The sequence below is a fragment of the Pteronotus mesoamericanus genome, unplaced genomic scaffold (assembly GCF_021234165.1).
Source record: "Pteronotus mesoamericanus isolate MK-2021 breed Mesoamerican mustached bat unplaced genomic scaffold, CSHL_Meso_final scaffold_85, whole genome shotgun sequence".
In the NCBI taxonomy this organism is placed as follows: Eukaryota; Metazoa; Chordata; class Mammalia; order Chiroptera; family Mormoopidae; genus Pteronotus; species Pteronotus mesoamericanus.
Window position 1 is genome coordinate 30,146,950 of NW_026555329.1, and position 26,445 is coordinate 30,173,394.

Below are 26,445 nucleotides of genomic sequence, written 5' to 3' on the forward strand. Positions count from 1 at the left end.
GCCTTTGTCACTTTTAGTCATAGAAACAGTCACCAAAGAAGAAAGTTTCAATTTAAAAGTTAAAATATCTGCTCCCATGTTATAGTCAAAAATCTCACATTTGAGTTAGTGTAGCTTCTTCCCTGCCCTAGATTAGAGGTAATGGAAGCCTGCAGTGCATCAGGGCGAAGGGGGTGGGGCATTTACAGGCTGCTTTGTGAGTTTCACCTCACCGAGTGGGAGCAAGGAGGGGAAGGGAAGAAAGAGGATGGGAACTGGGCAGAGTTGCTTAGGGTAGGGCTAGGAAGATGATAGGTCTTGTAGATAATTATACTGACTCTTCCCCTTGGGTCCTTTAGAAATTTCTCGCTGGGCTCTTCTCTTCTGCAGTTCCTTTGACCCAGCAGACACGCGCTTCTGTATCCTGTGAAAGCTCACTGCTAGTCGCTTCCATGGCCCTGTGTGGCATTTTGTATTTGCCTCCCTGGAACCACCAGGGGTACTGTTGAATAGCGCTATCCTTCATACTTCATCCCAGCCTTAACAGATGCTACTGAGTCAACCAAAATTTGGGCATAAAATGTTGCATGGTTCTCAGTGTTTAGTGTATGTCCCTTGTACTATATTTAATTATGTAGTTGATTACATAATGTTGCATATTTGGCCAAATATATAAGAAATAGTTAATGGACAGTCTGTTATTCTTAGGAGCCTCATGAAGGATGCTTAGTGAGTCAAGAGTACCTACAAAAGTTTTTAAGAATCTGTGTCATGGTTAATCTTGGGATTGTACCTGTCTTCCTCATCTAACAAGGATAATGCCCATAATGTTGCCCATATCCCCGCACTCTGTTTATTATGCATATAACTCACTACAGAATACAGAGATTTTTCCATAACTTACAGAAGCTGACATTTCTTTCTCAGTGCTTTCTCTTAAGGGGGAGATGAAATATTGTACATTATATTAATTACATTTTCTTAATCTATATTCATTTTTTATATTTTATTAGGAACTGTGTTATAAATAAAATATTCTTTCAATTATTTTAGACTATTATGGAACAAGGAATTCATGGAATTGTTAAAGGTCCAGTTATTGCTATATTTCTTATTGTGTCATGAGGAATGCAAATTAATGCATTGTTCCTTTGTTTCTAAAAAGAAATTAAAATGGGAACATTGAGGGAAGAGATGAAAAAGAATGTGCACAATTCAATGCCTCTATAAATTGATAGCTGGAAATCAGAAGTGTGCTTGGCTAGCTTTTTATGATGGATATAACAAGTGACAGACCATTCAAAGGTTGAAGAAGAGAGATAATGAAATCTTAAATTAGAATGGCTTCCAAAACAGACTGACAGTACTGTTCACAGCAAATTAAAAAGGGATTGACAATTGGAGAGAAAATGTAGGTACAGAAGCTGAGATGAGAATATTTTAATCATCTGGCATTTGCTTCATGGATAAAATCTTATGCAGATTTTTCCCTCGAGATAAAAGAGGCATTCAGAAAGTATTTCTACAATCCTGTTAAAAAGAGAAAGACTTTAAATGGATTAAAGATTTCAAAACTACTGGTATGTTGTCTCAGGAAACAAAGATCACATTTTAAAAGTATGGGTCTATCAGCTATTGCTGGTATTGAGATGGTATCTTGTCAATATTTATTGTGATTAAAGAAAATCAAGTCATTTACAGTTTAACTTAATGAATAATACATGATGCTTTTTAAAAATACTGCTTGAGGTATGTCACATTGTAAAGGGAGTACCAGAGGCCTTGCTAATTGATTGCCTTGTATAAAATTTTGTTTTTAATTGTTTCTTGCAAATGACAGTAACTAGAAGCCGTGAGGAAGTTCAGAGTAGGCTCCCATGGACACCGGGGACCTTTATTATCTTACATTCATCCAGTCTGGCACATGACTGATGAGCTGTTCCATTACATCCTTTCAGGTCTGTGAAGACCAGTTGTTTACGTACTTTCTTGGTAATCACCACCCCTGGCAGGGAAATGAATGGGTAATGATTAGATTATTCTTGGTATAGACTGGAAGTCCTCAGGAGAGCTACACAAGTAGTTAGTGGGAGGCTTTATTTTTGAAAGACAATAACCTTGTATGGGGTGGGCATCTTTTATTCTTAAAATGGTTTCTCTATTTAATCTCTCTCTATCTGTAAATAGCAGGGCTTCTTTGACTCATAGAAGAACATCCTCATTCCAGAATATTTTAATTTTTTGACCCTCTTCAGTTACCAGCTTCATTTCAAAGGTAAAAAGTATAAGAAAAGAGAAAACAAGCAAGTGACAAATGACAAGAAAAACTGGTCATAATCATTTTTCAGTATCTGTACACCACATTTTCCCATTTCTACCAGAATGGCTAATGTAAAATATCAGTTACCTCTGGTATTTTATTTGTTGTTTATTATTTGAAGTTTTATGTCTTTAATTTTAAAATAACATCCTTTCCCTGGCTGGTGTGGCTCAGTGGATTGAGCACAGGCCTGTGAACCAAAGGGTCACTGGTTTGATTCCCAGGCAGGGCACATGCCTGGGTTGCAGGTCAGGTCCCCAGTGGGGGCATGTGAGAGGAAACCATACATCGATGTTTCTCTCCCTCCCTTTCTCCTTCCCTCTCCCTCTGTCTAAAAATAAATAAATAAAATCTTTTAAAAAATAAAATACACTAACATCCTTTTCTATTTAAAATGTTTTTGCTCCAAAATGTGAACAAGTCTTATGCAATAATTTAGCATATATATTAGCTATTTCTGCTATTTTGTCCTTACAACTTCCTTTTAGAATTACCTTCAATACCAGTTTTCTGGTCCACAAAAACAATCAAATAATTGCCATGTTAAAAAGAATAAATAAATAAAACAGTCAGACTTTTCATCACAATTCTAAAGAAAGTATAGCTGTTTGAAAAATAAAATAATTTCTGAAAGGGCCAAAATGTTTGCCTTCACTTTAAAATGTAAATTAAGAATTTCCAAAAATGTTTGAGAAAAAGAAGCTTTCATCAAATGTCCAAATGATATAATTTCATGATGGACATCTATAATTTTAAAAGACCACGCAGGTATTCTGTATGTCAATTTAAGAAATATCCATACCTGCATACCTGTAGAGACGTGTGTGTATGTGTGTTTGTGTGTGTGATACAGGAGTCTTTATTCAAAAGCTACACAGTTTTGGAATAACAGCTTTCCACATGAATTAGCCATTTAGGCATGTCAATTAAAGCTAACATCTTTAACTCATGAGTTGCCCTATCATTTCCCCTGTTAGTTTTAATTGTCTTATTTCTATAGGATTAGTTTACAGGCTAAAACAACAGAAGATAGAAATACTACACAATTTTGGGAGAATGGCAGGCTCCTGCCTCAGAGCCTGCCCCCTCTAACACACTCAAAGAATAATAGCCCTGCAACCCTCTGCCAGGCCAGCCCAACTCCAGGCTGCGCCCCGAGTTTCTTCTCCCATCCAAAATACTGTCCTTTGGGAAACACAGGCAGCAGCAGCACCATCATCTAGGCGTCCTGGAGGAAGAGAGCTCTGTGTGTCAATGTGAGAAATATCCATACCTGTAAAGAATTTTTCTAAGAGTTTATTTGAGCCAAACTGACAACTTTGCTGGGAAGCAAGATCTCAAATGTTCTGGAGGACAGTTTTGCAGTTTATTTTATGCATTTAGAGTTAAGGAAGGGATGAAAGGAAGATTACATGGTAGTGGGAGAAAATAAATCAGGGATTGGGTTAGAGGATAGTTAACAAGACTATGTGGTCCCTTGAGCTCTTGAGGTTTCCCAGGAGTCTGGAAAAAAAAAAAAAGCAGCATTTCAAAGGTGTGTTAACCTAGATGCACACACACACACACAAAATGAACTGGGCTTACTTAAGGCAAAGACAAATCTTTTACTAAAGAGGTTACATGTTGGGAAGGTTACTACCCACCATGACCTGCCCATTTAGGAATTTATGATCAGATCATCTCTGTGAAAGTTACTTTTGGTTAGATTCATTAGAGCACTCCCTTCTTTGTCCACATGTGCAGAATCATTATTACACACACTGCTATTTCTTTTCGTTTCACTGAAGTCAGTGATCATATTTATTTGTATTTCCCACCTATTGCTGCTTGTTTGTTTTTTTTTAAACCAAGTCTACTGTTAAAATCTTCTCAAAGGACTCTAGATTTATTCAATTTATTGTTGAATATTTAGACAAAATATATTTATATGAATAACGCTTTAGCAAAAGTATTATGACAAAGTTGCTATTTGTAAGACTTTATATAATAAGAGTCTGAAAAGAAAATATTTCATAGGTGTGTTAACCTAGAATCGTGTATAGTACCCAAAAGGATTGTTTTGAGAATTAACAGAAAACATATATAAACTAACTAGACCACTCTTAGATGAACATTTTACCAAAATCTATATTATTTTATCTATCTGAAGTCTTCATTTTCCTAGGAAAACCGTGGTATAAATTATTTTGATCTTAGTCTAATGAGAATAGTGTCATATAATAGAAGATCTTAACATGGAATTGAGCACATATTCACATTTTTCATTCATTTATTGAGTTCAAAACAATGTGTTTAAAAAATTACAAAACAGATTTGATGAATTAGAGAATTAAATTTACTCTAATGCAAATTAATTAAGTTAGATTTACTTGATATTAATCAGTTCCTTTTTAAAGTTTATTGGTCAGATCATTACAATATTATAAGTAGCTTGTAAACATGAACTTTATTAACTGATTTTGAGGTAGTTTTTAATATTTTAATGAATAGAATTTGAATCTAAAAACATGAATATGAGAGCATATTTACTTAAATAGGCCATCTGTTTATTAATATGCAGGCTCTTTTGTGTAATATATACCATACAGAGTTCATAAGGTTTTAATCTTTGAAGTTCAATTAAGTTTACTAAACATATAACAAAAATCTTTCTTTTGCTATCATAAAGTGAATTTTTATGAATGAATATAATAAACTATACATTTCTGTGAATTTAAGTATATGTTATAGGACATTAAAGATATTGTTTCTGTCTGTCTCAAAAAGTATGTGCTGAGATTGAAAGTGATGTCAATTTTTATGTATTATAAGAAATTCTGTATGCATATGTGTATACAAATGTGTGTGTGTGTGTGTGTGTGTGTATGGAGAGAGATAGAAAAAGAGAGATCTAATCTACAAGGATCTAATTATATAGCTCATATTAATTTACATTGAGAATATGAGAAAACCAGAATATAAAAGGAAAATAAGGCTATTGAGTAACTGGAACTCATAGGTATTTAGTATATTATAACAAACTATATGTATAATAAAATATATATTTAGTAAACATTAGAAATTATGTCACGTAGTAGTATAATCACAATCTTTTAATATTCTTCTCTCTACCTTTCAAGAGTTTTAATATTTGGTCAATCTTTTCTTATGCCTTGATCAAAACAGATCTTCTACTCCATTCAAAATAGTTTTCTCATGGAACCATGTCCCACTGATCATTCCAAAGACATCTTGACTTTCTGCCTTTGGTTTTTAGTCCTCTGTGTTATTCCTCATAGATCATAACTAAAAGAGAGGCCATGGTTGTCTAGTTTATAGGTCATTTCTTTGTTATTTTTTTATTGTTGTTCAGTTACAGTCATCCCACCTTATCCCCATTTCTCACCCCTACCCCATCCCCCCACTCACACAGTCAGTCCCTCCCATTGTCCATGCCCATGAGCCCTCTATTTGTGTTCCTTTTCTTGCCCCTTCCCCTCCTTTCCCCTGTTATCCCCCTCCCCTCTAGTCACTGTCAGTTTGTTCTTTATTTCCAAGTCTCTGATTCTATTTTGCTCATTTGTTTGTTTGGTTGATTAAGTTGCATTTATAGGTGAGACCATATGGTACTTGTCTTTCACCACCTGGCTTATTTCACTTAGCATAATGCTCTCCAGTTCCATCCATGTTGTTGCAAAAGGTAGCAGTTCCTTCTTTCTTTCTGCTGTGTAGAAGTCCATTTCATAAATACATCTTCAATCCATGTATTGTAGTTTGATGAGGCTTAGTAGAGACTGCATTCGTCAACTGTATCGGAACTCTCCTTCAGACACAGGTAGATTACACACATTTGCATGTGCAGCAGGGTAGTGATACTTCACTATTGCTGTCCATTGAGTTGTGGTGGGAGTGATATGTGTGACTTTCAAGTTGGTGGATTTCATTGCCAGCATTAGAACCTCTGGAATTCTCTTTCCTCTCATGACCGGATCGATGGGATCAGCAGGATGAATCCTTCATCAGTCTAGGTCCCTGGGTTGAATGAAGGCATACTACAAAGTCTACTCTCTTGTCAACACACAAATGCACCAACTATAATCAGTGTATTTGGAAGATGTCAGAAAAACTAACAAGCAAACTACTGTGACGTTTAACCTACTGAAATCATATACATATTTATATGCATACATATAATATGATATGCATACACACATACTCTTACACAACAAATATGTTCTGATACTTTTGGCTAATTTTCCTAAAATGTTTAAAAATCAAAATTTTAATCTAAAGTTTTATCTCTAAAATAAATCTTAGGACAATTTTACCCAACATTAAAGTCCTTATCAATCAGATTTCTCTTATCTAGAGCTACAAAATAAATGTCATTTTCATTCTCTTATTCTCAGTTTTTCATTCTTTGTCTCTTTCTCCTTACTTCAGATTGTAAACATTTTGACAGCGTAGGGAAAACAAAAAATCAGTTTATTCTCTCAGGAGGTTGATGATAAATTGATTTCAGAGCCTGACAGTTTTAAACTTATATTTTTGCTCATTTCTAAGTCACCAGTCAAATCAAAGTATTAAAAAAGTATATAAATCTTATATGTTGAAATTATATTATTTCCAATTTATTAGCTTGTTTCATAAACTCAAAAATTAATCCATTATTTACAGTGTGATGTTAAGTACTCTTTCTACTGACACAATTATACAATCTGTAGTTATCACAAAATATATTTGAACTATCATGTATTCTGTAATCACTTGGCTAGAGACCACATTTAAGTAAAGAGATTTGCATTTAACCTGGGTTAATAGTCTATAAAATGTGTATACGTGTTCTTTCTTATATATATTCTTAAGTACATATATTTTAATAAAATACAATATTTTTGGCCCTGGCTGGTGTGGCTTTGTGGATTGAGTGCCAGCCTGTGAAGCAAGGGGTTGCTGGTTCAATTCCCAGTCAGGGCACATACCTGGACTGTGGGCCAGGTCCCCAGTAGGGGCACACAAGAGGCAACCACACACTGATGTTTTTCTCTCTCCCTCTCTTCCCTTCCTAAAATAAATAAATAAAATCTTTTAAAAAACACAGTGTTTCATTACAGAGGACCACATCATATTATAATGCCATTATTGTAACTGTAGCATTGCTAAACTCAGCTTTATTTATTTTTCATTATTTTTATAATGAAGAAAATTTTATTATTTCTTAGAGTTGGAAATATTTTATCAGTAGACCAAATAAGAATATTATATGTCTTACTGATTTGAATTTAATAATAAATATTATTTAAAAGTTTTATTTTGAAACACGTATTTTTATCTGTCTTATGCGCTCCATCTCTCCTCTAACATTTTACTGGTGTTGATTTGTTGAATTTCTGGATAAATAATGTAGATGCCGTACGTGACCCACCTTCTCCTGTATGCCTCCCTAAGAGTTAGCCATGATGAGTTTAGATTTTCTATAATGATAAAGATGTAGGAGGTTTGGTAGAGTGAAAGTTGAGAAATCTGTTCTGACCAAGACATTCTTAATTTCAAACTCCAAATTCTTTTGGTAACATACACTGTTACATGTACATAGTTGTTTTCTTCCTTAGAGTTTCATATTGTTACTATACAGTTACTACAAACTTAATCTATTTATATAATTTTATGTATATAAGAATCTCCCAGATGAGGAGGTTATAAAAGAATATTACATGTATAGTGTCTGCATTTACATCTGTCTCTCATTTAAATAATGTGACCTAGATCAATGAAAAATATTCCTAAATTTTAAATTCTGTTTTTATTTCAAAAGTCAAGTCCATGGTTCTACTTAGAAAATGACATTAAAGCAGTTACTAGAAAAAAAAAAGGTTAAAGATATCAGTTTTGACCCAAAAAGACTTTTGAAAAAAAGACTTTTGTTTGATATATTTTGAAAAATGAAAACATTTAGAATACCATTCCCTATCTCTTACTTAATCCTCATTTTACTTTGCATAAATGCATATATGTATACATTTCACATATATATGTCACTTGTGTGGAGCTATTTCGAGTAAGCTGTGTATTGATTGAAATTTCAGATAAAAATATTTTAATCTAGGAAAAAAGTATTATTCCATAGTCTATATTTTGATGTTGATAGCATAAATTTCAATTTATTGTGAACCAAGGGAGAGAAAAAAATTGTTTAGAAATGGACATAACAATGTCCATGAGTTTCAGTGAATTTTAATGAACGCATCTTTACGCTAAAAAAATTAAAAATATCTGTGAAAAAATATATTAACTTTAATAAAAGAATTACTTTATCTTTTATTAAAACAGTAACATTAGATTTTTGTATTTGATTTAAAAAATAGTAACCTTTATAAATGATTAACAAAATGGACACCAAGTGGTATTAAAAAAAATCACTGGGCATATCCTTGAAAGTGAGGACATAAATTTATGTTCAAGAGAATCTTTTTTGAGAATAAAAAGAAACAGAAAATTCAATCTCAATATCATTATATCTGTTTTTCAAAGTCATAAAAAATGTGTTTTTATCTAATGAGAAAATAATCATGTGAAATTTTGGCAGTGTCTAGAACAGGGGTCCCCAATCCTCAGGGACCCCTGTTATGAACCGGTCCCTGGTGCCAAAAGATGAGCGGTTGGGGACCGCTCGTCTAGAAGGCCTATTATAACTAAATGTTTTGAAAATGAGTTAATTAAATGTTATCAATTACACATAAGTATACTGTGGTTTAAATAAAGGATGGAATAATATGATGTGGTACCCGTGGTGATGCATACACACTCCTCCCCACCTTCTTGTCTAAGAAGGTATTGCTAGCTTGTTTAAGAATATGTAAATTGAATTTGCTTCCAAAAATGTGAACAATAAAATGTGCATTCTTTTGGTTTTAAACAAAAAATTTTGGGCATGTCACATTTACAAATATCAGGTGAAAAGGCATGAAAATGGACAATTGACACTTTAGTAGAATATATATACACATATATATTTATATAAAAATACATACATTTCAATTGAATCAAAGAAATGCAAAGACTTTGCTTCAGACTTATTTGGAGACCAGAGAAACTGACAAATAATGTAAAAGATCCTGGGCTTTTGTCAGTTTGATTCAAAATACAATGTGATAAGAAAGTAAAGACTTCTTTTAAAAATATGAATAAGATTAATATCAAAGAAAATACATTTTGGGAAGAATGCTAATGTTTATTTCAATAAAACTTGTTTAGATCATAGAATAGTGACTATGTGTTTAAAATTTAAGTTGCATGTGTTACTTCTTATGTGCCTAATTTTCTGTTTTATGAGATAGAAGATTTAAAAAGTTGTGATCTGTATGTTAGCCTCTGATATTAAATTTTACTGTTACTTTCTGATATTAAATTTTACTGAAGGTTGTTTGAAGTTTCCTTTTTAGGAAGAAAAATCTCATATGTTTCTAAGTAATTAAATCTTGTCACTCTTGCTTTCTGATGCATGAGGCTGGATGGCATTCATGCATTCAGAGCTTCTGATGCAGGTTTAAATCATTTCCAAAAGTCAAAGGTGTGAGTGAATTGTAGAAGAGAGCTTCACAATAATGGTAAGGAGAGTGTGTTTGGCAATTTGAAGTGTCTTTATAATACATATATGAGTCCTATGTTAGAACTTTATGGTCTTATAAGACCATGTAATCATCGAGCCTCAGTCTCTTGAGGCTCTCTTAAGTATAAAGGCACAATGGATTACCTCATCATTCTAAGGGAGGCAGAAGGGAAATTGCTTATTCTCCCAGTGCACAGCAAGTATTAATGTGCTTCACATACAAGAGATGCAGTCATTGTATCCCTGAGCATCTGATTTAAGTCAATAACTATTTTAAAAATACAAAATTAAAAAAATGCATTAGAAGATAATGGATTTTTATTGGTTTTTATATCTTTTCACATTTTCTCTTCTTGATGGACTGTGAGTCATACACAGATATATGGAATTTATATTGAGTACTCTTATTTTAATGCAGATGTGAAAATCATATTTGAAGGGCCCATTGTGCTATATTAGTTAAATGAAAACAAAACATATTAAAGTATTCTACCCACCAATGAGTTTTTATGGAAAAGATGTGGTTTATGAGAGTTAGGTCCCTATTTGTTCCTTTTGGCAATCTCTCTCTGATAAGTGAAGCTTTTTAATACTTAAAGATTCCTAGAGGTTATGGTGCCAATAACTGCTGACTTCATACGAGCCAGATAGTTCCAACGGCCACTGAAACAATGACTCCCAAATCTGACTCTTCCATACAGACTTCCTCGGTTTCATACCTCTTTCTTGTATTGCCTTTTGAGTAATCCTGTGTAATAGATATCTCACAGGTACCTCACATTATGTTCAAAATTGAATTCATCATCCTTTCCCCCAAATATACCTCTCCTCCAATTTTCCTATCTTTGTTAATAGTACTATCCAGGCCCACGTCAGAAAACCAAGCCTTCCCTCTTCCCTTTCCAACCGTCTGACACTGTGGTCTGTAGATTATTTCTCCTCAATACTTTTTGTACCTACTTTCATTTCCTATGTCCGCCACTGCCTTTTCAGGGCAGACCATTACTATTCCTCCCCTGCCTGACCATCCTAGCTTCCTATTTTGCCTTCCCCGTTGACGTCCAGCTGCTTTCAGTGCGTAGTCAAGCTCATTTCACACTGGTTTCTGGGTGAACTCTCGGGTGCAAATGTGATTACTTTATACTTTAGCTTATATGGCTCTCTATAATTCTCAGAATAAAAGTATTTTGTATTTAGTACTTCTGGATTATCATAACAGTGTGTCTTTAATCTTATCATTGCTGCCGTTGTCCTACATTCCCCTTTCACTTACCATTTTGAATGGTGACCTCCAGGAATGTCTTGTCTTTGTTGTTGTTGTTGTCATTCCTGTCTATGTGTCCTGCGCAGGGTATGCACAGAGTCATCCACCAAACCCTCTTTCCACCTATCCACCACTCTACTTTAACACTGTGTGTCACCTGCTCCAGGAAGTCTTCTGTGACCACCCTTCCCCCAGTCCTCAAAACATTTACATAGCTTCTGATAGACAGGTACAGTGAATAGGGTCTGTGATACAAAAACAAAATTTGATTTAAGATGCTTTGATTCACCTGTGATCTCTGTTAGACTTAGAGAAACTTGAGAAGAATGATCACAATTTATTTGATTTTAGTTTCAAGGATTATTAAGTGTTTTTGAATGATTGGATGCAATGCTGGAATTAGACCTTCACCTCATTAGGAGCCCATCTATTACAGTAAAAATGTCCGAACCATTTTTAATCTGTCACAATATTTCTTTGCACTGTATGCATCTGTTTGTGTTTTTTGCTGTTGTAGGAAAATCATGTGGGATTCTATCCTTTAAAATAGCATACTAGATCAAAAGGCCACTCTGTTGATACCATTAAATGCATTAAATACTATGCATTTACATTTGTCAGTATCTTTAGTCTATTATCTTAATAAAATGCCTTATATCAATCTTTCCATGGTGAGTTCTTTTTCTTTCAGACAAAATATATTTCTTAAGTGGGAACATACCTGAAGACCCAATCTTAAAGTAACCACCTAGTCTATCTCTATGGCATTCCCAGCTTTAATTCTTCAAAGAGTACCTATGATGTCCTTACATGTTCTTATTTATTTGTTTACTGTGTATCTCCTCCACTAGGACATTAGAAGGATGGTCTTTCTTGATGGCCCTGTGGCCTTGGAGAAGGAGGCAGCAAACTATGGCCAACTGTCCCATCAAATGTTTTTGTAAATAAAGTTTTATTCTTTAACACAGTCACATTAATTCACTTATGTGTTGCCCATGGCTGTTTTTGTCTGATAGCTGCAAAGTGAGTAGTTGTTAAGAGACTATGTGGATCACACACCTACAGTATTTCTTATCTGGCCCTTTAAGAAAATGTTTGCCAACTTCTGCTGAAGAGCTTAGAAAAGTCGCTGACATATAAAAGGTGTTCAGTAAATATTTGTTAGGTAAGTGTATGATGGAAATCAGATGATTAGCATACAAATTGGGAAGTACTTCATAGAAAAGCCTTAGAAATGTTTATTGATTAAAAGGACTTCCTAAAACAACCACAGTTTTATATCAGTTTTTGCAAAACATCTGCATTAAAAGGGGTTGATGAATCACAGAACTTGAGGTGAAGCAAAAAGAAAAACAGAATGATTCCATCCCCCTACTTCTTATAACACCACCATTTACCTATCTCTTTGGGTAGAAGGGAGAAAAAGGAATTACTGGACCATTTACACTTGCTCAGATGTGGTATAACACAATTAAGGCTGATAACTGAAAATTTTTTACTTACTGAAAATTTCCTCTCACTTAAAATGATGACCCAGCACATGAGATACTCAATTAATATATTCATTTAATTTGTAATTTATTAAAATATTTTTGAATGTCTAAACATATTAGTCATTACTATTCACTGAATGCCTATTACACATTAAGGATAGCATTACATTTTAATTTTTATAACAACCTTAGATATCATAGGTACTGTTTTCTCCATCTTCTAGTAGAAAAACTGAAATCCTATACAATTGTGTAGCCTGCCCAGTATTGTACAATTATGCATTAAACCAAGATTTTTCACATTTCATCATCTCTTTCACCAAATTCTAGGTATTGGAGAAAATAGAAATAATGTGTGGTGCCTACGCTAAAGCAAGGCAGAATAATGGAATGCATGCAAATAAACAAGTATAGTGAAGTATGGGAAATATTTTAATAGAGACACATGTATAGAAAAAGCCTAGCAGAGTGGGCAAGGAGTTATACTTGGCTAGGTGAGGGGACAGTGGGATAGGAAAATCAAAGAACACCCTAAAGAGAGCATGATGCTTGTCAGACAGGAAAAGTTAAGAACCATATGATTTCACTCACATGCGGGATATAAAACAAAGCAACAAATGAACAAACAAGAAAAATAAAGAAACAAAGACTCACAGACCCAGACAACAGTATAGTGGTTACCAGAGGGAAGGGGGAAGGGGGATTATAAAGGATAAAGGGGATCAAATATACAGTGAAGGAAGAAGATTTGACTTTGGGTGGTAGGCACACAATGCAATATATAGATGATGTATCATAGAATTGTACACTTGAAGCATATGCAATTTTATTAACCAGTGTTACCCCAATACATATAATTAAGACCTCAAAAAGAAGGAATAATCTTAACAAGCAAATGTGGTGGCAAACAGTCCAAATGGAGTAGACAGTATGACAGAGTATGGCATGGGAGGGACAAGTCAACACTGTGTTGTCTGGGAAGGACAGAAGTCATTAATTGTGGCGTGGGTGCATGGAAGAGCAATGGGAGAAAAGGTCAAAGATTGGATAGAAGCCTATCGTAGAAGATCAGGGTTTACAGAGAATAACTGAAAACTTTTCATTAAGGGGGGCATTTGCCCAAGGGAATACTGTGGCAGCAGTGGGAAGAATGGGTGAAAGAGCAGGGAGACTTTTTATAGGTTATTACAAAAGACGTAAGTGAGTGGAAAGATGAGAGTGAAAGAAGATGAGAGATATGTAGGAGCTAGAACCTCCCGGTCATTTACTGTCTTCTATTGTGTTTTATCAGACCAAAAGTCTTGAAGCCATTTTTAAAAGCTTATGTGTGAAGTATTTACTTTGAGCAGGTGTTGATTTATTTATAATATTTTAAAGCTACGTCAGGATAACTTGAGCTTCTTCAACCAATTTGACTTTTATAAATTTAAACATTTGTGGGATGATATCAATGTATGAATGCAAATTTAAAAATGCATGACATTAGAGTAGAAAAAGAATCGTTCCTATATTATTAAGGTATTGGCTGAACAATGCAGTAGTTAGGGCTGATAAATATGTTTAATGTCAATAATTATAAGAAGTATATTAAAATATGAAGAAATCATGCTATGTTGTAAACATCCTGAAAACTGACCAAGTTGCTATATTTGTTTTTCTTTTTGTATATAGACGTCTTTCTGTATAAATAACAACTTTATGAATGCTTTGCATGTGTGTGTTTATATACATTAGGGAAATTCTTTGTGTGCAAGTGGAGATATAAACATATTAACTGCATGTTGTTGTCTTAGAAATGGTATTCAATTGTATTCATACCTTCAGGTAACATGACTCTGGAAGTAACAATCTGTAATTTAATTTTGAATTATTTTGTTTAGTTTCACTCTGAAGCAGTGAATAGTGTTTAAACCAAGTGATTTGTTGTTGATTACAGCCATCTACCATATACTGTGTTTCAATGCATTTTATCTTTCCATCTTTAAATCACCAGGCAATTCTTTATTCTAAAACTGGTTGAACAAACCCCTAAGTAGCAAGCAGTGTGTGCCTTATTGACAGTATCACTCCAGTCCCTGGGGGACTTGTCATCCTTCTTCTTGAACCATGTCTCATTAGTCGGCTTCAATCCTTTTTGATCCTCCATTTTGGATTCAGCAATCCAACTTTGTATGGAGACACTAAATTCCCTATGCAATTAAGGAGTCAGAGCAAAGGCAAGAGGTTTCCCATATCTGACTTGGTCTGTGATTCTCACCCGGAGTTTTCTCTCAGCTGTAACAGAGCTGTGTGTGTATAGTTCTCTATGTGTTATATCTGGTATGTGTATTAGACCTTAGATGATTTAATTTCTTCTACCAGAATTTTAGTGCGCCTGCGCTATCCCAGCAGCATTCGCCAATGTGCTGCCATTTCAGGGGGCCCTGGGAATATCCCATTATAAAAATCATCTTCTCATGAAACCTAGGACATTATACTATCTAGAGTGATTTTTTTTTTTTTTAGTTTTTATGCTCTTATAACAATGTAAATTATTTTGGAAAGGTTAACACACAGTTTTCTTCATGAAATTTATAGCAAGGAGATTAAACAATGCTGGTGGGCATTAGCTTAGGCTTGAGGTAAGGGCAAAGGTTCCTTCAGGAGAGAAGAGAATGCTAGGTTTTCATCATTCATCCTAGTATCTTAGCAGCTCAATCAGAATTCCTCCATCATTTTTTAAAAACCTTTTAAATGCTGAGTGTTAAGAGGGAAATAAGATAGTAATGATAATTGTAAGGCAGCATTTATTGTGCAGTTACTAAGTGACAAAATGTCATCTCTTCCAATATATAAAAATAGATATTTAAGTTTTTTTTAAACAACTTAATTACAAATAGTTGAATTTATGATGAAAGTGATTTTGTATCAATGGAAGAAATTGTGCTGTCTTCTTCAGGTGATTATTTTAAAGTTCCTGGTTTATATTTATAAATTAAGCAATGTTCCCAAATTTAAAATTATATTTTAAATATATTTTAAATATATTTTTCTATTTTAAATTATAAATTATATTTTAACTGGTTTTTAATGAAGAGTCATAATATGAGAGCTTTTAAATAAATTAAGGGGTGAACAGAAGGGATGTGGCTTTATTACAAAATAAATCCAGAGATATGTTCATCGTTCAAGTAAAAGAAAGTAACTGAAAAGACTAAAACAATATACAGAACTGTAAACAAGAAACTATTTTCTGTGTGAGACATCTAAAGGAATGTCCATGTGACATTTAACCCAGCTAAGGAAAGGACTATAATAAAATCATGTTTGTTGATTCCTTTTTATTCACAAACTTATCTGACATAAACACTAACCGTGAAGACTATCTAGGATCCTTAGTGTATTTATGTTCTTTTTTAGAGGAAAGAACCACAAAAGCACAGGAGGTTAAATGATTCTTTTTAAGTAGCCTGTCATACCAGTGATAGTCTCTTCACTAAGAAAGTCACTAATTGTGAGTGTATATGTGTGTGTGTATGATAATGTTAGGAGTAGAAAAAATTTAGAATGCTTGAAAGATAAAAACAAAGTTTTTACTTTGCCTTCTATTCTTGTTATTTTATGCAAAATCTCTACACCATCCAAGAAAAATATTACAATTATAATTTTATTGAAAGTGACGTTTAAAATCCTTCAATTAGTAAATACAGCATTAAATCCTAGAGTCGTCTATTCCCCTTGCATTATTCTTATTTTCTTTAATAATAAAATGGATTTCTTCTGAGCTCCCTCTATGTGCTCCGCTATTTGCAGAATTCATTAAAGCAGAACAGCTGTGTCCTGGGTATTAGCCAGGCGCTCAATTTATGGGAAACGAAAGACATAAGGAGCAGGACCAGAAATCTCAGTAATATGGAGGTTAGAGAATTGACAAGGACAGGGCCTTTTAATATTTGTACCAAATTAACTGTAGGAATAAGGCTTATCTCCTCATCAGGGTCTATATATGCCTTGGAGCCTTCTGTTCTCCCATCCTCAGTGGGAGGTGGAGTCTGATGCCTGCAAAGTGATTAGAGAGATTAGATTTGTTCTTCCTATCTCCCTGTATTTTATTAATCTTTCATTTACACTAGGGTTAGATGAGATTCCCTTAGCCAAATCAACTGAAAAGATTCATTCATTTTAATATTTATGCACACTGTCTAGTCCTTAAAGTAGATTCTTTTTGTCTGTGCACTTAATTGGATCAGGGGTGTTCTTCTTATTAACATTTTTCTTTATAGAGTTTAGGGATAATGAATAAAAATAAGTGACATCTGGCTTAGCTCATCTGTCGAATGCAACTCTTCTAATGACTACCTTATTTACTATAGGATAAAAATGAACATTTGCTATAGAAATGAAGTAAATTTAGTTTAGAATCACACGTAAGTGTTGAATCATTAAAAATAACCACAACAAATCACAGCAGAACTCTAATATTCTTTGAATATACAGAAGCAGGAGGTGGGGTGATTACATTTAATGGCCTAAAAATAGCTTTGAACCCTTATGTTTTCAGGTATCAGAACAGTGTGTTAGAGTGTCTGGGACTAAAATGAAAATGTGCTCAACCTAAAGGGTATCAAAGGGTAGCCTGAAATATTGAGATAATTTAATATTATGAAATGATGTTTAACAAATTTTATCAACTTTCACATTGAAGAAGTTTTGTTGTAGCTTTTTGTTGACAATATTTATTGGGAATATTGCTTTTTACAAAGTGGATTCATTGTCTTGTGTTTATAGTTGTGCTTGAGCCAGGTTTCCAAAACAGGGCACTGTTGCTATATTAGTAATTCTTTCTTCTTGGGGGGATGTTCTGTGCAATGTAGGATCTTTGGGGTATCCCTGCCTCCACCTGCCAGAAGTCAATAGCTTCCCGCCAGCCATGACAATCAAAAATGTCTCTAGACATTGCTGGATGTCCCCTAGAGAGGAAAGTTACTCTCAATTAAAAAACACTGTGTTGTAAAGGCATTTTTAAATTATATTTTATTGATTATGATATTACAGTTGTTCCAATCTTTCCCCCTTTACCCTCCTCCACCCAGCAACCCCTAGTCTCCCAGGCAGTCCCCACACCATTGTTCATGTCCATGGGTCCTGCATGTAAGTTCTTTGGCTACACCGTTTCCTGTACTGTGCTTTCCCTCACCACGGCTATTCTTTAACTCCCTATTTGTACTTCTTAATCCCCTCACCCCTTCACCCTCTCCCCCACACACCCCTCCCATCTGGCAACCATCAAAATCCTCTCTGTATCCATGATTCTGTCTCTGTTCTTCTTGTTTTGCTTAGTCTTTGTTTCTTAGATTCAATTTTTGATAGGTATATATTTATTGCCATTTTGTTATTCATAGTTTTGATCTTCCTCTTTTTCCTAAATAAGTCCCTTTAACATTAATAATGGTTGGTGATGATGAACTCAGTTAGTATTTTTCTTGTCTGGGAAGGTCTTTTTCTGCCCCTCGATTCTAAATATCATTGCTGGGTATTGCAATCTTGGCTGTAGGGGCCTGCTTTTCATGACTTTGAATATTTTTTTTTTTTTTGCCAATTCCTTCTAGCCTGCAAAGTTTCTTTTGAGAAATCAACTGACAGTATTATGGGAATTCCAATGTAGGTAACTAACTTCTTTCTCTTGCTGCTTTTAAGATTCTCTCTTTATCTTTAAATTTTAGGATTTTAATTATGATGTGTCTTGGAGTGGGCCTCTTTGCATTCATTTTGTTTGGGACTCTCTGTGCTATCTTGTGTGTCTATCTTCTTCACCAAATTAAAGACTTTTTCTTTCCTTACTTTTTCAAAAAGATTTCCAATTTCTTGCTCTTTCTCTTCTCCTTTTGCCACCCCTATGAGGCAAATGGAGAGTTTGAAGTTGTCCCAGAGGCTACTCATACTGTCCTCATCTTTCTTGGATTCATTTTTCTTTTTGTCCGTATTGGGTGTTTTCTGCCTCCTTCTGTCCCAAATCATTGATTTGATTCTCAGCTTCCTACACTCTACTGTTTTTTTCCTTGTACATTGTTCTTTATTTTAATTAGTGTATCCTTTGTTTCTGACTGGAAATTTTTTTATGCTGTTGAGGTCCTCACTAAGTTCCTTGAGCATCCTTATAACCAGTGTTTTGAACTCTGCATCTGATAGGTTGCTTATCTCTATTTTGTTTAGTCTTTTTCTGGAGTTTTGATCTATCCTTTCATTTGGGCCCTGTATCTTTGTCTCTTCATTTTGGCAGGCTCCCTGTAGTTGTTTCTATGTATTGGGTAGAGCTGCTATGACTCCCTGTCTTAGTATTGTGGCCTAATGTAGTAGGCATCGTCTAGGGTCCAGTGACACAGCCTTGCTGCCACCCAAGCTGGGCACTAAAGGTGCACTCTTGGTATGGGCTGAGTACACCCTCCTGTTGTAATTGAGCCTTGATACCTGTTGATGGGTCAATGGGAGGTATTTACGCAGGCTGGTCAACTGCAAGGACTGGCTGTGACCACTGACCGCCAATCTCTGCTTTCTGTGGAGGATCAGTTGTGCAGGGGCAGGGTGGTGGTGCTCTGACATGGTCTATAGCTGTCCACTGGGTCCACAGGTTATGGGGTTTCCCAGGTGTTGCCCCCACCTATGTTTTGCTGGGGCCACTATGCCTGAGCTATAATGCAATCTGAGATGGCGGCTACTTTTGCTGGGCTTGGAGATTCCCAGGCAATGCCAAGCTGTGAAACCTAGGCTGGTTGCTGCTAGTGTTTAGGCTGTGGCCACTTAGCTAGAGGTACAGGGGCTGGGACCTCACTAAGGCCAGCTGTTGCTTGTTTAAGAGGACTTAGGAAATGATGAAGCCTGAGCCAAGACCAGTCATTCAAATGGAAAAGCAGTTTGGTGGGACAGAGTCTCTGCAAATCTCCAGTGTGCCAGGGCAAACAGTGTGCCAAGTTGCTGGAGTCTCAGATATGGCACCAGCCTGATGGCTCTGTGGCTCAGTCAGGGGAGGGTTCAGAAAAGGGACAGTGGCCTCTGCCCACCTTTCTGTCCCTCAGCTCTCTCCTTGTTGCCATACACTTCAGTTCCTCCGTCTATGCCACTGGTGCCTTTCAAACTGCTGCCCTGGTGCTGGAGCTCAGAGAGAGTGAGTCCGAGTAAGTCCCTGTGTGAGTTCTTTAAGAGGAACTGCTTGGGACTCCCGCAGTTTTACCACTGACCCAATCCCTGCTGGTTTTCACAGCCAGAAGTTATGGGACCTAATCTCCATGGCACTGAAACCCTGGGCTGGGGGTGCTGGTGGGGGCTGGGACTTCTTGCTCCTAAAATGTCCTTCCCTAATTTTTATCCATCACACGTGGACATGGGACCCGCCCATTCCATGTCTGCTCCCCTCCTATCAGTCTGGATGGATGTGGTTTCTTTATTTCTGCAGCTGTCGGACTTCATTCAACTCAATTTCTAACTGTTCCTAGTGGTGGTGGTTTTATATTGTAATTTTGATGCAGTTGTGTGAGGAGGCAAGCTGTGTTTACCTATGCCCTCTCCCTCTCTCTCTCTCTCTTTTTTTAGATTTAAAATGTTAAATAATTAGAGCTAAACATATAATGAAAGCATAGAAATAAATAGGTCCCAAACAGTGAGAATTTTGGAATCTGACATGCTTGAATGCTGTCTCTACAACTTAATTATGCTTTTTGGCAAATTGTGTGCTCTTTCTAAGCTTTACTTTTGTCATCTAAAATAGGAAATAATATTAGTATATCACTCAGAGAGTCATGCTAAAGTCAAATGTGATAATGCAGAGGAAATAGTTAATATACCTGCAGCATGCAGTAAGTGCTTAATAATTATTACTGACCCTGTTTATTATTACTAGTGTCAATAGTTTTATATACATATACATATACATATATATGTATATTTACAATGCAAGGCTTTGATAAGAGAATGGTATTGTTAGTAAGCAGAAATAGTACAGTAAACACTTTGGCCAGTTCTCTTGTTTTAATTATTTAATTGTATCAATATTACCATTTAAAAAACAATTTTTTAAAAATATTTTATTTATTTATTTTTAGAGAGAGGGGAAGAGAGAGAGAAAGATGGAAAGAAATATCAATGTGTATGGTTGCCTCTCACATGCTCCCCGCTGGCGACCCGACCTGCAGCCCAGGCGTGTGCCCTGCCTGGGAGTCAGACTGGTGGCCCTTAACTTCACAGTCCGGTGCTTAGTCCACTGAGCCACACCAGCCAGGGCTCAAAAACAATTTTTAGCTTCAATGTCTACAGGTCTTATCAAAGCTATTTTATGTTTTATAAAATATATTTTTGATTACCAATTACTTTATATTTTAAATAAACCATAAAATAGCTCTTTCTCTTTTATATATATTTGTTTCATTTCAAAGCTGTGGTTGACGTTATAAACACCTTAAAGTTTTTGAAATAGTCATATTGTGCCTTCAATGTATGGCAAGGCCCTGAACCCCAAATAAGTCAACAAAATGTACTCAAACTTAAGTGGGATCAACAGTGCAACATTTATGGGCTGAAGTTTATAGAAGATTGCATTCAGAACTTATGAACAATTCTGTATTCAATGTCATTAACCAGATATAGACATGTCATGTGTTTTAGAAGAATCATCAGCAATGTAAACTGCTTCTTTTATTCTGTTACAAATTGGATTTTCCTTTCTTCCCTTGAGAAGCCAGACTGAACAATAGAATACTCTAAAAGAGAGATTTGTTGAATGCCAAGGCCATCTTTTTGAAAACTAGGTAGAAGAATAGAGATGTATACTTGACGTTGTGAATCAATTATCAGTGAAAATCCTGTTATACCACTCAGAATAGAGGCCCCAAAGTCAAGGTTTACTTTCCCAGCATTCATTGCTTTTAATAGGCTTGGCCTTGGTCTTCTATAAAAGACTTACTTTTGCAAAATCTAATTTTCTAACAAACATAAAAATCTTCCTTTCTTTAACATTGACTGAAAAGAAGGACTAATATTGCTTTTAAAGTAGCCATAAGATACTTAGCTTAAGTTCATTTTTTACTGGCAGTAGGTTCAAGGCTGGATTACTGTTGAGCAGTAACTCCTAGAGTGAAAAAAAAATGTCACTCATATACTCCTAATATCCATTCACACAAGAAATTAGAAGTTTCTGTGAATGTAAAGCATTATTATTTTTTGGGTTGTGGGAGAAGGAGGGTGTGAGTGAATACAGGGGTGGGGAAAAGTAAGTTTACATGAAACAGAATTTATGTTTTTATTATTATGTATTAATTATTTTACTACTTTCAGTACAAGCAACTGTAAACCTACTTTTGCCTGCCCCTGCATAGTATACAAATAATAAAAATGCAATATATATATACCATATATAATCGATGAAATATAAAAAATACAATTATTTTAAATACTGCTAAATAATTTATAAAAAACAGAACTATTTTCCATGTTCTTAAGCATACCAGTCCAAATAAAATGTAAAGTTTTATTTGTGGACAAAAAACATTTTTAAAAGATTTTTTATTTCAGATTATTGTTTGAAACATTATTTGGCTACTAACTTGTATCTGTGTTTTGGCAATTAAATAAAATATTTTTGATTTCTTGTTCTGGACTTTCAAATAAAGATTGTGATGTATAGAATACTAATTGCATTTTTAAAGTGTTTGTGATATATACTACATTGACAAGTAAAAACATAATCCATTGCACTTCATTGAGTAAGAGTGCCACAATTGCATTTTGAGTTTCAAGTGTTTATAGGGATGAACAAGACAGTTCCATAGTCCAGAGTAATGACTGAGAATAATTTTTTAAGTAATTTTGTCTTCTTTTATTTTTTTCATTATGGAAGGATCAGGTTTTATACCTTTAATTTTAAGTACTATACTATAAGGAAAAATAGGAGACTCTAAAAATACTAAGCCCAAGGAAAGGCAGCAGCAACCTAACTGCACAAACTGTAACATAAAGCAAAAGGTGTCCCAGTAATAGCTTCTAACTTTCAAATGTTCCTGGCTTTTTATCCAATTGTAGCCAGAATAGTTGATCAAAATCATCTCCCTAAATAAAATGTACTTAGGATTTTATTATTTTTTTAATTTATTGATTTGAGGGAGAGAGAGAGATTGTGTGTGTAAATATAATGAAAGTAGCAAGAGAAGAAAGTAGATTCAGGAAATGGCATAAATTTGTTTTAGCATGGCCAATATTCTGAATTAGTTTTACTACTTTGTCATCTGTAGGTTACCCAGTTAGTTCAGTATAGTTTATTCTGAGTTATGCTAATAGCGTAGAAATGGAGAAATGTCAGGCTCCCCTTATAATTCTGAATTAAGCTACTATGTCATTTTATAAGGTTAAGACAAAAATCTGCTCATTTCAGGATACTAAAATAATATGTTTAGTAGTCAAATGTAATTCATAATGTGGACCAGAAAAACATAGACAACCAAGAACAATCTAAAATATTTTTATACCTATGTTTTTACTTTGATACTTTACACATTTTCTCTTATACTGATAGTTGCTTTCAATATAGCTTGAGAAAATATCTTCCTAGTGCAGCAGTATATTTTCCTTTGTGGTTTTGGTGTTTTAAGCAAAGTGAATGGTATGAATGAAGGAATAATTCTTGCTCTAAAACTCTCTGATTGAGGTCTGGAGACCTATAGTCTCTTCATAAAATAAATACTCTGTTAAAGACTATGTTCATTTTTGAAAGACAGCTTCAGCCAAATTCTTTAAAGTGAGTATACTCATTTTGCACTCCCATGGCCAACTCTGAATTTTGATTTCTTGCTCTGGATATTCAAATAAAGATTGTGACTAATGGAATAAAGATTACACCCAAAAGCCTTTATAAATATCCAATAACAAATGGAAGTATCTGTATCCTCACTCATTGCTACACGCTATCACCAACTTGATAAACCTTGGATATGTATACAATAGTACCTTTTGTTCTGAATAAAATTTAAAATCAATTCAAGGGCCTATTCTGCAAATATTTTATGTGCTTTGCTCATTTGCAGATGATCAAATTTTGAGAAAGCCCTTTTGAAATCTACTACAATAATGCCTTATCTGAAAAAAGATAACTTTCAGATGTATAAACTGCCAATTTTAAAACATATCACCAATATAGTAAGAATATTTCAGAGCTTGACTTTTTCCTCAAGTACATAAAAGTATAATTCACAGTATATCAGAGCCTACTCTTTAGCAGTTGTTAAATTATCAAATAAAATTTAAGAAAAAATAACAGCCTTGAAAACAAATGAAAAAACATTAAAAATAATTACATGTCAGTGTTGCTTAATGTGAATGAAATAGTGAAGGAAATTGGAGAGAGAGACTAGATTGGAGATTAATGAAATATATCTGGATCATAAATAAACATAATTCAGTGGAATATTACTATTGAATTTATGAATGTTTATAAAGAAAAATTCTATGTCCCCTTTTTTTCTCTTATGTTTTGTATACTACTATAAATATTCATGAATAGTGAGTATCAGTTCAGGTTATCTGTGTGAATAAGAATTTTTAGATAACTGATCACTTAGTGTTCATTGAATCATGCTTTTGCGATTAATTCAGTGGTATTCAGATGCACTATGAATCTGACCCAGCTCATGAATATTCACACACACACTGATATTTCTGGAAGTAATCATGTCTATAAAGATGGAAATCTTGTTAGTTTTCAATAATGAGAAATGCATTAGGATGCTGGTCCCAGAACAATTTAAAAATACCCTGTTTTCATTTTTTTATAAATGATAAACTTTAATATATAAGCACATATGTTCTACATCTTTCTTAACAGAAGTTTGTTTTTTGAAAAATATTACCTTTAAAAACTCTTGCGCATGGTTTAAACATGATTGCATTTGTTTCCTATATATATTTGCTGTGGTCACCAAAAAGATTAGAAGTTTAAGAGTATCTCCAGTCCTTATCCCAAGGTATTTCCACTGTTCAGTCTGGGTCATAGATTCTAAAGTACAGAGAAGTCCAATGTGCTAATCTGCTGGAGGCATTGTACCTATTAAAAGAAAAAAAAAAGTGTGAGATTACTTGCCATCTTTTTTGTGTAAAGAAAAAATAATATTCTAAGCCAGTAAAATATTTATTATGTTAGACACGGGATGCTATGAGGACAGAAGCCCATATTTAAGAAGTATATACTACTTTAGCCCTTGTTTATCCCACAATAATAATGCTTCTCTTTTATTTTAACGAATGGCATATGTTTGTAGTACTTGTCCAAGTCAGCAATTACAGGTAGGTATCAAAATCAATGACCTGATCCTTATTAGCACCATATTCTAACTATTAATTGAGCTAACTAGAAAAAATGAAAAACCACTGTTCATAAAGGTAGTAATAAAGGATGAGCTACTTCATATTTCTATCACTGATATTGTCAAACCTCTCAATGAATTGTTTGTCAAAATGTATACATTCTTATTGTTGTACAGACACAGTTATTAAACTGTGATCAAAGACAAACATCTTTTTCTTAAATTCAGGTAACAGAGCAGATTATGTTAATATATCACAGAGAATCATCAGTAGTTTGAGGGTGTCCAGTAGGTTTCTTCAGAGCTCTCTGAAGGGGAGGGATGTCTCCCATTCCTTTTCAACCAGGAGAGCTCTGCTGTTGTCTCTTTTATGTATTGTAGCCTTGCTCAACAGGGAGCAGTTTTTCTCCCCATGGGTTATCTGATGCTGACGACGGGAGACAGTTTTGCTGCTCACATCAGGGGGATGGTACTGGCATCTAGTGGGCAGAGGCCAGAGATGCTGCTAAACATTCTGCAAAGCACAGGAAGCTCTTCCAACAAAGAATTACCCAGCCCAAAACGATGAAAAGCCTTTGCCCTATAAAAATCTGTTTGAAGATACAATTCCATGTCTAAACATTTTGATAGCTCCTGGATTAATTTTATAGGTAAAGCAATGAAAATGTCTAACTATTTTGCAAATCAATGAAGACAGAGTCAATTATCAATTATCAATTTACATAATTCTTTTTTTTTTTTTAGCAACAATTGTATTAAATGAACTCAACTGGACAAGTGCCTTAGATGAAGTTTTCAAAAAAAATCGAGATGAAGACCCTTCCTTGTTGTGGCAGGTGTTTGGCAGTGCCACAGGCCTGGCCCGATATTATCCAGGTACGTGCTTAGTGACTTAATAGGTACCAGATAAAATCAGAAGTACCAGATAGAATCTCAAGTCCCAGACTTAATGTTTCTTGAGAACACTCTGTTACCTTTTCCTACACTAAAAAAAAAAAAAGATAGTTCCCTTGTTACTTTTAAAAGGAAAGACTGTTTCTCCTTACAATGCTATATATGTCCCAAAATTACTTCAAACCAAGACATCCAAGGAGCAGCTAGAGTGTTGGCACCTAGAATTAGGCCATTGCTGTGAGGGCAGGAGCAGGCACAGGAGGTTGTCCTGAATCCTAAAACAACTCTGAGATGAAGATCCAACCCTTCAGGATGGACCAAGTTGTGAGTTAGATTGAGAACTGAATAGAATTTTTAGAAACTAATTGAAATATTTCTCTACAGATTTTGAGTCTGTGCTTCTGTATAAAAAAAAAGTGTTGATTCTATTCTTTAATCAATAAATGTGGATTTGTTAAAATGAGTATGATATTTTAATAAAAATAGAGCTTCCTTATTTGTCAGTTTGAATTAATTTTCAGAGCATCTCAGCAATTATATACACATGTCCAATGTCAATGAAGATGAATATATTTTATACATTGAAA

The 26,445-nt window shown here is 34.5% G+C and overlaps 1 protein-coding gene across 3 annotated transcripts in view; it reads left to right on the forward strand.

Annotated features, from left to right (window-relative positions):
- CACNA2D1 (calcium voltage-gated channel auxiliary subunit alpha2delta 1) overlaps window positions 1-26,445 on the forward strand; it is a 551,478-nt gene that overhangs the window by 307,111 nt on the left and 217,922 nt on the right. For all 3 annotated transcript variants that reach the window (XR_008528338.1, XR_008528337.1, XM_054564312.1), the window contains exon 7: window positions 25,709-25,840. Coding sequence is in view for 1 of the 3 variants with exons in the window: in XM_054564312.1 (XP_054420287.1) it covers window positions 25,709-25,840 (132 nt within the window). In the remaining 2 variants the exon portion in view is untranslated. The remainder of the gene's footprint in view (window positions 1-25,708; window positions 25,841-26,445) is intronic.